Genomic DNA, 13,149 nt, shown 5'->3' on the forward strand with positions numbered 1-13,149 from the left:
TTTCCTATTGATGGTAATTTGTATAACCAGTGTCACTTGTGCTACTATTATCTCACTAACAAGGAAGATGCGTTTTTAAACAACTGAACTATATGTGTTCTGTGTTAATAGCTTGGCAAACAACTACTGTCCCTTTCAGCTGCACATTTCTTGTTGGGGGACATTATTACTCTTGTATGGTTAATGTCATGCCTAAAGCCTGTTAAAAGGATAAAAGCCAGGGTCACCTGGGTGGCTCAGTGCATTAAGCAATTGCCTTCGGCTTACGTCATGATCCTGGAGTCCCCAGATGAAGTCCCACATCGGGCTCCCTACCTAGCAGAGAGTCTGCTTCTCCCTCTGACCCTCCCCTTCTTGTGCACTCTCTCTCTCTCTCTCTCTCTCAAATAAGTAAAATCTTGAAAAAAAAAAAAAAAAGATGAAAGCTAGAATGTAAACTCCATGAGGGCAGGAACCAAATGGGTCTGGTCCATGAAAACACCCCTGTGTGGACATAGGTGGGACTGAGAGGGAAGTGGGCCAGGCAAGGAGCCCAGGGAACGTTTTTCAGCTCTTCGGGACTTACAACTCAAGTGGTTATTGAAGAGCCCAAGACTTCTGTTTTGGTGACTCGTCTGTTTTAAGGCTGTTATTTTTCTGGAATTTTATTTTATTTCTTCGTTGCTCCTCTTCAGCTTCTCTCAGCCAGTACGTGCGGAACAGTCCTCATGGAGGAGGGCAGTGGTCTCTCTCTTTCTGCCCTGTCTAATGTCCCTAAGGCGCCACTAACGTCCTCATCTCAAATGCTGGTGAGAACCAGCCTTTGGGGCCTATGTGTGCGGTAGTTAAGCCAACCACTCTAGTGGACTCGGTATGTGGAAAGGATCCACAGCTTTCTCCAACCTAAGCACCCCTTAGTGTCTCCAGTTGCATTGTTTATGACCATCATGCTAACATTTCTATAAAATGTCGAATGTGTGAATCACTTGTCTTTCTCTTCTTGGAATGGTTCTCCCTTCAACTTGCCATAGAATACCCCACTCCCTTCCCTTCTTTTCTTCTTTCCCTCCAACTTCCACTCCTTTTGGGGGCGGAGGTGGGGTTTTGACTGCAGCTTTGTTATTTATTCCTCTCTACCAGCTCACCCTCCCCTCCCCCAACTAAAATAGGCTAAAGAGTTTTCAAGAAGGACTTTGAGCCCCCTAGGTAATTCTCCCACTCAGCCTGGAAGGAACTCAAATGATTCTCAGCTCTGCCTGAGCTCTGATAATGGTACTTTCCTCAGAAGCTGTTTTAGCGGGTCTCATGGGCTTCACACAGATTGTCATTCAGCTGACACCCTGAGGGAACCCTATGAACCTATCTGGAAATTTCTATGTATTGTTCTCTACTCTTGAACACCATGCCTTGCAAACTCCAGCCACCTTGGCCTCCCCTATCTCCAATCTTTGTTTCTTCACCTTAGTGTGATTCCTGGACTCAGGGCTCCCCTCAAGTATGCCACAGGTGGACAGAGATCTCAAGTCAGGGTAGGCTTACCTCACTTGTTGTCATTTCTCAAGGATCACAGTCTTGTGTTCCATGTTGTCCAATGTTTGAAATTATATGTCTCAAGCAGTTTGGACAATGTTCTGGTCATGACAGAGGGTAGATAATTATAGTAAGTACCCTTTCATTCCTAAGTAAGAACTCTGGAGATGTGAGGAAATAGTTAGGTGTTCTTTCCTTGATTGAATAAAAATGCAATTCTCCTATAAGCTGGGCCTTGATTTCTGTCGCCTGGGACACTTTCCTTAGGTTAGCTACTAAGGCTTGAGACGTCATGGTCCACCATGTTCTTGGTCTAGACTGTGTTTATTGTCCTCCAGAAGTACAAAGACAGCTTCTTTTAAGAGAGCAACAGAGAGTGAGGAGGGGAAAGGGTCAGAGGGAGAGGGAGAGAGGGAGAATCCCAAGCAGGCTCCACACCCAGAACAGAGCCTGACGCGAGGCTCGATCTCACAACCCCGAGATCACGACCTGTGCTGAAACCAAGAGTCAGAAGTTTAACCAACTGAGCCACCCAGGCACCCCTGAAGGCAGCTTCTCATAAGCTGCCCATTCTACCAATCCCCAGTGAGAAATAATTAGACCATCCAGTTTTTACCAGTCTTTCCCACACTCACCAGAATTTCAGGAGAAAGAATGGGACACAAAAGTTGTTAGTGACATGTTCTTAGCTTTATTGAAATTCTTTCTTACAAAAAGTCTTGTGTATCTTAGGCCAGGCCTAATTTCTTTTAGTCCCTGAAATCCAGGTCCATGGTTATTTCCATGCCCTTTTAAGTAAGTATGTAAACTAGTAGACTTTTCGATTAAGGTTCAAACACTTATCTTTGTGATTTTTATTTGATATAAAACGAGACTTGTGTTTCCCCAAATGAAAAGACCAAGTAAGAAAGTTCTATGGGTCTTCATTGATGGGATAACTGGATTCTTTGCCAGAACTGAGTTGGAATTTATTTTGTTCAATGTGACATCTTTCTACCTTCAGTATTTTTTTTTTTTTAGCGCAAACTTTGTAATGCTCTGAGCTATGTAGTAAAGAGTGCCATGTTTATATATGCATACATATATTGTTTCTGGAAAAAGATGCATGAGTACATGCGTGTTATGTAAACATAGCAATTGATCAGGAGAGTCTCTGATCATTAGGACATTAATGGATAACAAGCATATTGTAAGCAAAAAACCACCAATAGCACATATTGGTTTAGTTGTCAGCCAGGAACTTTGCTGGTCCTACACCTGGAGGGTCCCAGGTGTCACTTTCCCCAGCCAAGCTGATGCTCACCCCATGTGACAGGTATTTGTATATCTAAGGCCTGCCTCAGTCTGTGACTCCCCAAGGGAGATGAGTCTGTGCCCACTTTACTACCATGTAACTTCTCTAGTCCTAGAACATGTATATGGCTTGCTTTGGCCTCCTCTCATGTCAGAAGCAGAATATGATCTCCCTGTCACTAGGAGAATGGAGCCTATTGAGGACTGGTAGAGCCCAATGGCTCCTTCTTCTGCCAGAGGTGATGGGGAATCCCCATTTCCCTACAGGATCCACTAGGACATGTGTCCTGATCACAGGAGCACACCCAAAGCATCCTGGAAGCTTCAATACCATCACCTCCAAACAGCTCTGAGACTCAAGTAACTTGGCCTTAACCCTGACTGCCAGAAGGCTGAGTATTGGTCTCAGTTTAACCCAGGCAGCCCCCATGTCACCCTCCAAATAAGCCTTCCTCCTAGGTCAGCGGTTGGCCTGGAAGCCAGTCCATGTCTGATTTTATACTCTGTAGGTTTGGAGTATGGAACCCTGTTGGCCCACATGCTTTACACCCCAAGCTCCCTGCTCAAGCCTAGTAAAGACACACTAGCATTCAGGTAGAAACAATGGTTATAGTCATTCTCAATCTTCCAGCTTACTGGCCAGGTGAATGGATCAGCTGAGTGCTACCTAGAGGTAAGGTCTTACCCCAGCTAACAAACCTTGTGGGAATGCTGCAAAGTGGATAAATGAATTTAGCACCCAAGATACTATGTAGTATGTGCAATAGTCACTCCGTGGATGTCAGTGTCACTGCCCTTCTCCAAAGCCAGGCTGTCTCCTGCAGGGGCTGTCATTTCCCTCTCCCTTCTACGTGAGGGCACATCCTCTCTGTCACTTCCTAAACTAACCAATGGTGTGCAGAGGCAAAGAGGAAAGAATGAATCATTTGGTATAGTCTCTTGCTGGGAAGGAAGATGTTGAAACTCTTGGCCTAACGAAGGGAATTACTCTGAAGAGTAAATGACCTATTGGGCCTCCCTCCTGTCTCCACCTGCTGAATTTCTCTCCAGCAGACTCTCAGCCTTGAAGCGACAGACCAAAGGCGAGCATGGGTATCGGTGGATGCGTGGTGCTGGGAAGGCTGGGCAAAATGACTGTCCAGTTGACCAGGGCATCACAGGCAGGGACCCTGGTAGAAGGGAGAGACAGGCAGTAGATCCCAGAGTTGCACTTTGGAGCTGATGTCCAAGAGGAGAATGACGACAGGCCATCATGGTCCTGGGACAGGGATATGGGGGTCCGGGGATTGCCAGGCTGGGGAGGGCAGAGATGAGGTCCCAAGTGATGACTCCGCCCCAGGAATGCAGGAAGGAGGCTCGGCAGCAGGGCCCAGACCGTGGACCGCGCCCACTCTCAGTGTCTGTTGCACGTCACCCCAGCATCCTCAGCGTGCCCGCAGTTTGTCACCCCCCATTTGGAGAAACTGCAGCGGAAGAGGGAATCTTCCGTGCCCTTGCAGGCGACGTCATCCATCCAAATCCTCCCTGTGCCTGTGGGGACAAGTCAACATGGTTTCTTAGCAGACATGCGGGAGAGCAGGACAGAAGACAAAAAGGGGCGTTGCTGTGTCTGTTCTTGATGAGACTGTCCCAGGCTCTGCCAGCAATTCTCAAATCTAGTGGTGCCTGACCGCCCTCTCCACCCCACCAAGATCAGATACTCATTTTCTAGGCTCAGTTGCTTGAAGCCAGGATAACAGTAACTGGGGTGATGGCAGTATTTATCCTACGTGTCAGACATCTCACGTCTGATCCTCCTCCATCCCCATCATGGGCCTGTGGGATCAACATTATTGTACCCATTTTATAGATGGAAGGCTGAGGCTCAGGATGCAATTGGTGCTTGGTTGCTCAGCTCCTAAGTGACAGGATCTGAAGTCAAGGTCAAGTTGGTATGGTCCATGCTTTAGTTGCAACACCTCATGGCTTTTGAGATGTAATTTCTATCAGGCTTTGTTAATGAGTACTCAAGCATGGCCTACTCTGAGGGACAATGTCTGACAGATCCTAGATGAGACAGATTCAGTGCCCCATATCCAAATAGGTCAGTGTCAACATTACCTCCGATGTTTTGCGAAATTTACAGCAGATGATTCCATCCTACGAGCCCGAAATAGTGGTGCTAGAATGGCAGGGGATCCCCGAATTTAACATTATAGCCAAACATTTATTTAATGACAAGCAGAAGCATCCCTAATCAGAAGGAATTAGGTCAGTTCCCAAAGTGTAAGGTCCCTAAAACAATCTACTGAAGTTTTGCCCACAGCTAGTCTATTTACCCAGATCTTAAGGGGACACCCTTGCTGGTCTGATAGCACACTTTAGTTAGCTTTCCCAGGAATGTTCCAGAGCCTTGGGAGCTAGAAACTTGTCATTGAAGTTCTTCTTTGAATGTCAGAGAAATAGGGCAGCTGGGTGAGGCCCCAGGAGGGAATAGAGAGGGCCTGTCTGGGGTCCGAGGGGTCAGTGGAGAGAGGCGTAGGCTGCACCACAAGTCACCTGGAGCCCCCAGTGATCAACTGGCAGGACCATCCCTCATGGTTCTGGCGTGTTCTCTGTGCTGAGGGCCATGCTGGGCCCCAGATGAAGGGAGCTCATTCGGGAGCCCTCTGGAAATATGACGGCCTTAGGATACCCATAGAAGCAGTGGCCTAGAGCCTGGTTGCTCCAAGTGTGGCCCTGGACTAGCTGCATCAGCATTATCTAGACCTTATTAGAAATGCAGAACTTTGGGTCCCACCTAGGAATACTGAACCAGGATCTACATTTTAACCAAGAGGTTTTGCACTGAAGTTTGAGAAGAAGTAAGATATCCTACTATAATAGGATAGATCTTGATTCAACTCCCAGCCCCTGGGACCCATTTTAGTTGTAAAACTGGGAAGGGCTTCCCAAGATGTGAGAAGTTCAGTGCTAAAACCAGGTACATTCTACATAAACCACGATTGTTGGTCACTCTAGGACCCTAGCTCATTAGGTCTATGAGCTGGCCTCCAAAAGCATGAGGTCAAAGGTCACAAACTAGCAGCGTCAACCCGAGCAAGTCGGATGAGGCAATAAATTGTTCCTGATTTTTAAAGGGCTTTGAAATCTACCAAAATCCTATAAAAAAGGTAGCTCAGGGATTGGCACTAGCCCTGTCTCCTCCTCGCCCCATCTCTCAGCACCTAGACAACTTCTCCTTTCAGAGGCATTGTCCGGACAACACAAAAACCTTCAAACCACTATGCTCTCTTGAACTGCATGGGAGAATTCTCTTCACAAAGAACATCCAGGAAACATCGAACCCATTTTGCTGCCCACAAAGTCTACCGCGGAAGCTATGTAGTTTAGACAAATTTTCGTTACACAGGGATTTCCAGTGTCTGTTGTCATGTTGTCATGGGACGGCTGAGCGGTTGGTGAACGTGGGGACAGAGCTGGGAGGAGGAGAAGCCTCCTTCCGCTCTCTTGGCCGTTGCTTCATCACAAGAGCCTCTTCCCTGGCCCGGATACCCTGTGCATCTTACACAATAAGCCCTTTGAGGCCCAGCAATAATTTGCAGATTAAATGTCTCCTGGAAAACACATCAGTTTACAAATTACCCAGGAAAAGCCTGCAGGCCCAAGAGCTCTGTGGGATTAGTCACACCCTAAATAAATAAAGAAGCCAGTAAAGGAAACTGACAAATACAGAACAGGCCCAAGGTAACCCACACAAATGCGTACATAGGCTCAGGAAACTTCAAACTCTGGTGGGTGCTTTTGCCAGGGAGTTAGGGCTATTGTTCAGTCATGGGAGAGCTCAGAAAATAAGAGTAGGGTCATTAAATCAACAGCGCTGGATAGGGATGGCCGGTTAACCTGCGAACCAGCCCCGCTGTTTGCCATGTCAGAGCCTGGAAATCCCACTCTATGCACCGATCGTCACTTTAGCTTTAGAATTGATATCTGAGGACTTAACGTGTGGCCCCAAGACCAGGAGCGGTCAGCATGACCTTGGGAGCTTCTTAGAAATCAGAGGTCTGCGTCTGCCCAGACTTGAACCAGAATCTTTTAAAGAGGATCTCCATGATTCACACACACATTCAAGTCTGAGGAGCCATTCTCTAGATGAGGTCTGTAATTCCACATAGCTGTCTCCACAAGCTCCCAAACAAAGCCCTGGGATAACTAAGCAGGGTAGGGTGCTCTGCCCCCCATTGTTGGGGTCAGAAAAAGGAAACAGTAGGGTGACATTTTATCTTGAGGAGGCAAAGTCGGGATCAGAGGCCAGGTCTTCTGATACTCAGACACTAGGGGCTGCTTAAAGGTGATATTATTGGGAATGAGTAAGTGGAGATTTTATTTTATCCTCCTCATTCATTCATTTGTTCATTCATTCATTCAACATATATTTGAGGGTTTATTCCAAGCTCAGCGCTATTCTGGGTGTTTGGACTACATCAACAAACAAAAAAATTATGGAACAACAATAAAAATCTCTGCCTCACAGAACTAACTTTTGAGCTTCTGCATGTTTATTTGCAGTAATATTAATAGAAGGACTAAGTTCAGGCTCCCCTCAGAGCCTCACACAGAGGTAACGAGGACGGTTTATCCATTAAGAGAAAATATCTCTTAAGAGATGGGAAAACTCAGAAAGATTAAGTGACTTGTCCCATAATGTCTAAGGGCTAGACACCATGACCCAGGCCTCTGAGCTGCAGGCAATCTGGGACTCGTGCCTTATGGGAATGCAGTGCCCAGCACGAACACCAGGCCAAGGGTGGCAAACTGTGGGCCACTTCGGCCCACTGTCTGCTTTGGTAAATAAAATTTTATTGGAACATAGCCCCACCTGGTTGATTATGTTTTGTCTATGGCTGCTTTCCTGCTACAAGAGTGGAGTGGAGTAGTGAGAGAAACCATTGGCCCACAAAGTCTAAAATACTTACTTATCTGGCCCTCTCATGTTTGCTGGCTCGTGCACAAAGCCTTCTTCCAGTATTTGGATTTTGTCTTAGAGGTAATAATACGACTGAAAGTGAACACTCCCGGTTCCATTCCTTGCGCTCTCACCTACAGACCTGTCTGCATCTGTGCCCAACCTCACGTCTTCTGTCTGTCTGTCTCCCAGAAAGATTTTCTCTGCAGATCCAAGACTACCTCCCAGCTGGGCTAGGTTGGGCTCCTGCCCTGTCTTCCTGGACCTCCTTCCACCCATCACCTGCCCTCTACTCCATCTGCATATCTTCCCTCTTCCACCATTCCAAATTGAAAAACGCCTTTAAGACTCTCCCACATGGTGCTTTCCTTGCTTTTTTCCCCGGAGAAACAGATACTTCGATGATTGAGCCCCGTCCAGGGAAACTTCCATGGTGCCAGACCCCTAAGAGAAGGGCCAGAGATTGGAAGCTTCTTGTATTCTACTAGGGAGGACTCAGGTTAGGTGGGCACAGACGTTCCTTCCTTCTTTCCTCCCTTGTACCCCCACCCCCTGCCCTTCCTCCCTCCCATCCTTCCCACCCTCTCGCATTTAGCCGGCACCCATGAAGTCTGAGTCACAGTCCTGGCTTTGGGAACTGTGAAGGTAAAGCCCTCAAGATGTTCTCAGACACATCAGAGCTCAGGAGGTGCCATGATAGAGACAGGAGGCCAGGGGAGCTCGGAGTAGGGTGGGGCTGGAGTCCCCAGCAGAGCCCCCCCCTCAGGAGCTGATGACTGGGCTGATTTTTAAAAGCTGAACAGGAATTAGCTAGATGAAGAAGGCGGGGAAGGCATTCCAGACCGATCTCGGGAAGATAAGGAACCAAAAACAGCCACGGGAGCTCAGAGGACACAAGTGTCCCTGTGTGGCTGGGGGGTGAGAGGGAGGTGGGAGGCAGAGGAGGAGGGGTTTCATTTTAAGAAAGGACTCTGGCAGCCAAGAGGAGGGAGATGACAGGAGCTGGGCTGGAGGTGGAGGTGAGGAAGTAGCTGGTGGGGGGTCATGGCCACCCCTGCACCCGGCCTCCCAACACAGAACGGAGAAGCGAGCACACAAGCCCGCGCTCTGTTTGCTGCTTGACACACGTGATCTCATCGAGCAAGTGCCACAATCCTTCTAACGTGGAAAGGCTCAAGCTGGGGGAGGCGATAAAATCTACTCCAGGCCACCAGCTGGAAGGGGAAGCCTGGAGATTCTGACCTGGGTTGGACCCACAGCCCGAGCTCCTAACCCCTGCTCTACCCTGCTTGGGCTCCTAAGGCAGGAACACCAAGAACAAAGAGCAAGGGACAGAATCAAGGGACACTAGAGAGTCCTTACCAGATGCTGGTAAAAATCTGTGGGACCCGGGAACTGGCCACATGAAGGGGTGGGGAGAGGGAGAGAGTGGGATGGGGGACAAGCCAGCACTCTTGGTGGGCAGGGCAGGAAGCACCCAGAGGGCACAGAGAGAAGCCAGGCCATGGAGGGAGGGGCCAGAGCTTGGGAGACTGAGGTTGGGGATGGGCAGTCCCGGATTAGGAGTCGGGCCCTAGTGGGAAAGAGGGCTGTGGTCAGAGGGGTAGCCCAATCTGAGGCACAGCCCCAGGGCTGCCTGGAGAGGTGGCACCCCTTCCTCCCTGCCCCCATAGCCACCATGGCACGAGAGCCCTTCCCATGCTATTGGGAATCAGTAAATACACCTTCCCTTCTTCCCTCTATGCTGTGTGTGTTGAGGCTGGAGAGGATGGTTACTAGGCTTGTGTCCCAGCATGAGCCTAGTTCCCACCGAGGGGAGGTGCCTAGAAGCTGCTGAGGAAGCAGGCAGAGCAGTCTGGCTTCGGGCGAGGACTCAGAGGAGCCGCAGCTGGGTCAGCCCCTTCTCTTCTCCCCTGTGAACCCATTCATAACACCTGGCCAGCCTACCTGTCGAGGTCTGAACATCACATAAGACTAGATCGTGACCGGGAAACAACAGTGCAGGTGTGATATGCGCCGGCAAGGGAGTCTGACTTTGCACTGACTGGTTTAAAGTGATGATTTCAGGAGCATCTGGGTGGCTCAGTCCGTTGGGAATTGAGCTCTTGGTTTTGGCTCAGGTCATGATCTCAGGGTTGTGAGATCGAGTCCTGCATTGGGCTCCTCGCTCAGAGGGGAATCGGCTTGAGATTTTCTCTCTCTCTCTCTTCCTCTCCCCCTTTCCCCCTCAAATAAATAAATAAATCTTTGAAAAAAAATTTATAAAGTGGCGATTTCAGGGCTTCTCCACATGTCACATGCTACAAAGGTCAAGGGGGGAGGGAAAGAGGCCATGCATGGGTCTGTTTGGGACGAACACCGCCCAAGACATAACGACCTGTCTTGGCTTCTCTGAAAGAGTTTCTGCCACTTCTTCCCTGACAAGGTTGGACCTCCACTCACTAAGAAGGAGTCCTCACTGAAGCCAAAAAGGGAAAGCAAGTTCCTGTTCCTCTTGTAAACAGAGAGGGCGTTTTTCCTTGAAGAAAGCAGGCGGCAATCCGGCCCAAAGCTTTCAGTGGGAGGAAAGCGCTGCCTCCCCGTGGGCTGGCCTCCGAGGAGCTGCACTCTGGGAGCTCCCCATGCGCCCTGGCCTTGGGCTTGGGTGGAGAGGCCAGGACGGGCGGGGTGAAACAGCTGCTCTCTGCCAGCTGTCACAACAGATTTCACCCAGAGGCACTTTCAGTCACTGGGATGGTCTCCGCCTGCTCGGAGGGCGGTAACAAAGTACCATTGACTGAGCGGTTTCTCAACAACAGACGCAGGTCTCTCGCCGCTCTGGAGCTCAGAGTGCCAGCTGACCGGGGTCTGAGGGGAGGCTCTCTTCTGGGGTGGAGAACGGCTACTTCTCTGCATATCCTTGGGGAAGGAGGAAGAGGGAACTCTTTTATGAGAAAGCAAGTGCCATCATGTCATGACCTGATCGCCTTCCAAAGACCCCACCTCCTCATCCCGTCACGCTGGGGGTTAGGATTTCTGTCTGTGGATTCAGGGGAGACACAAACATTCAGTCTGTAACAGTGCCTGAGGTCTCTGGGCTGAGATTCTGAATCAGAGGGGCAGCAGCCCCTAGTGGGAGGAGGTGAATGCTGACTGAGGAGTGGAGAGTGCCACATGGCTCTGTTTCTCTCTCTGGAGATAATGCATCCGACCCTCCCCTCATGCCACATTGCCACACGGTGAGTCCATTTAGTCACCGGCATGGTGGGTTGGGCAGCCATGATGTCGGGCAAGACAGGGAACATGCCTGCTTCCCTCCATGACCCAAGGAGGCCCCACGGCCGCGCCAGCTGTTCCTCCACAGGTCACAAGGGGGACCTGGCAACTGAGTGCTAGTGGATCATTCCAAATCCTTCCCCACACCTGTCAGAACTGTCCTCCTGACAGGTGAGCAGGAACATTCCAGGTCCCAGGGGACTTGAGCTGGAAGGCACATCACAGAGTCTGCAAGCCCTTTTAAGTTACAGACAGGGAGGCCAAGACCCACCGTGAAGGAGCAACAGGATCACATAGCCACGGGGTCAGCACACCCTCCTAGGGGTGTGGGGAGTCCTGTGCACCATGCATGTGGGACTGTTGTTTTAGCTGGGAGTCCACACAGCTTTCTTGCAGTTTAAGGTCTGATGGAGGAAGAAGCGTGTGTGAACGTGAATTTTGTATTTGAGTGTGGAGGTGTATGTGGTGCCATGGATGTTTAGCACATGTCGGTAGGTGTGTAACGAGTGACCCCATTTTATGTGTTGCTCAGGCGGTGCTCACAGCAAGCAGGCCGCGGTACAGAGTGCTCTGTGCTCAGCTGTGTTCCCTCGAATTTCTGTGTTGAAGTCCTAAGCTCCAGCACCCCCGAATGTCACTGTGGAGACAGGCCCCTTAAAGAGGTTATTAAGGTAGGGGTGCCTGGGTGGCTCAGTGGGTTAAGCCGCTGCCTTCGGCTCAGGTCATGATTCCAGCGTCCTGGGATCGAGTCCCACATCGGGCTCCTTGCTCGGCAGGGAGCCTGCTTCTCCCTCTGCCTCTGCCTGCCTCTCTGTCTGTCTGTGCTCGCTCGCGCTCTCTCCCTCTGTCTCTGAAAAATAAATAAAATCTTTAAAAAAAAAAAAAGAAGAAGAAATCAACTAATTTTAATTCCCTTCTTTCCTTAACCACTTTATGACCTTAAGAACCAGAAAGCAGGGGCGCCTGGGTGGCTCAGTGGGTTAAGCCGCTGCCTTCGGCTCAGGTCATGATCTCAGGGTCCTGGGATCGAGTCCCGCATCGGGCTCTCTGCTCAGCAGGGAGCCTGCTTTCCTTCCTCTCCCTCTGCCTGCCTCTCTGCCTACTTGTGATCTCTGTCTGTCAAATAAATAAATAAAATCTTTAATAAAAAAAAAGAGGTTATTAAGATAAAACAAGGTCATTGTGGGGGGTTCTAATCCAAGATGGCTCTGTCCTTAGAAGAAGAGACACTGACACACACAGAGGGAAGACCTGGTGAAGACGTAAGGAGAAGACAGGCACAGAGGAGCCGAGAACAGAGGCCACGGGAGAAACCAAACGTGCTGACATCTTGACTGTGGACCCTCCAGCCTCCAGAACTGTGAGACATCAAATTTGTTGCTTCAGCCCCACTGGCCTGTGCTATTTGTTACAGCGGCCCAGAACACTAAAGCAGAGAACTGGCTTGAGGGACACACACGGTGCCATGGATGGGGGCTGGAGCTGGGCAGAGCTGTCCTCCTCAAAGCGGGAAAGGGATGGATGGTTCAAAGGAGCCATCTGCCCAGAGGAGGTCTGCTCCCCTCCCTCACAGTGTCTTGTCGCATCGGCAGGAAGGGAGGCGGGCTTGAGCATATTGAAAGGAAAGCAACCAAGATGGTGAAGGCTTTCAAAATCCCGTCACACGAAGACGAGACAGAGTTACTGGAGATACTCATCGGAAGAAGCAAAGACCCAGAGGCGGTCAGGGACGGCCCGTGGAATGATTGAGAGCCCGGCCTCCTAAGCCGCCTGCTAGGGTCTGAACCCAGGGTCTCCTATTTGCTAGCTGTGGGACCCAGGGCAAGTTATTCAACTTCTCTGTGCCTCTGCTTCCTCATTTGGAAAATGGGGGTGATATCTTTATCTACTTCCTAGTGTTGTAAGGGTTAAAGGAGTGAATATTTGTAACATGTTTTGGACCAAGCCTGGACCACAGTGGGCACTATATAAGTATCCAACACTCGCTGTGCACCATCGGAAAAATGTAACAGAGCGAAGTGGGAGGGGATTTGGACCCGAGAAGCCGGGCTGAGCATGAGAGCCCACAGGGGAATCCGACAGGAGACAAGAAATAAAAGGAGGTCAATTCAAGGAAAGGAAGAATGTTTTAATAAACAGAACTGTGT

At 49.7% G+C, this 13,149-nt stretch overlaps 1 protein-coding gene across 4 annotated transcripts in view; it reads right to left on the reverse strand.

Moving 5' to 3' along the window:
• Positions 1-2,177: 2,177 nt before the first annotated feature.
• The window catches only part of SCARA5 (scavenger receptor class A member 5), a 119,407-nt gene continuing 108,435 nt past the window's right edge, over positions 2,178-13,149 (reverse strand). For all 4 annotated transcript variants that reach the window (XM_082728015.1, XM_082728017.1, XM_082728016.1 and 1 more), the window contains exon 9: positions 2,178-4,332. In XM_082728015.1, coding sequence (XP_082584141.1) covers positions 4,196-4,332 — 137 coding nt within the window. In that variant the 3' untranslated portion in view covers positions 2,178-4,195. The remainder of the gene's footprint in view (positions 4,333-13,149) is intronic.

This window comes from Mustela nivalis (assembly GCF_964662115.1).
Source record: "Mustela nivalis genome assembly, chromosome: 4".
Lineage (NCBI taxonomy): Eukaryota > Metazoa > Chordata > Mammalia > Carnivora > Mustelidae > Mustela > Mustela nivalis.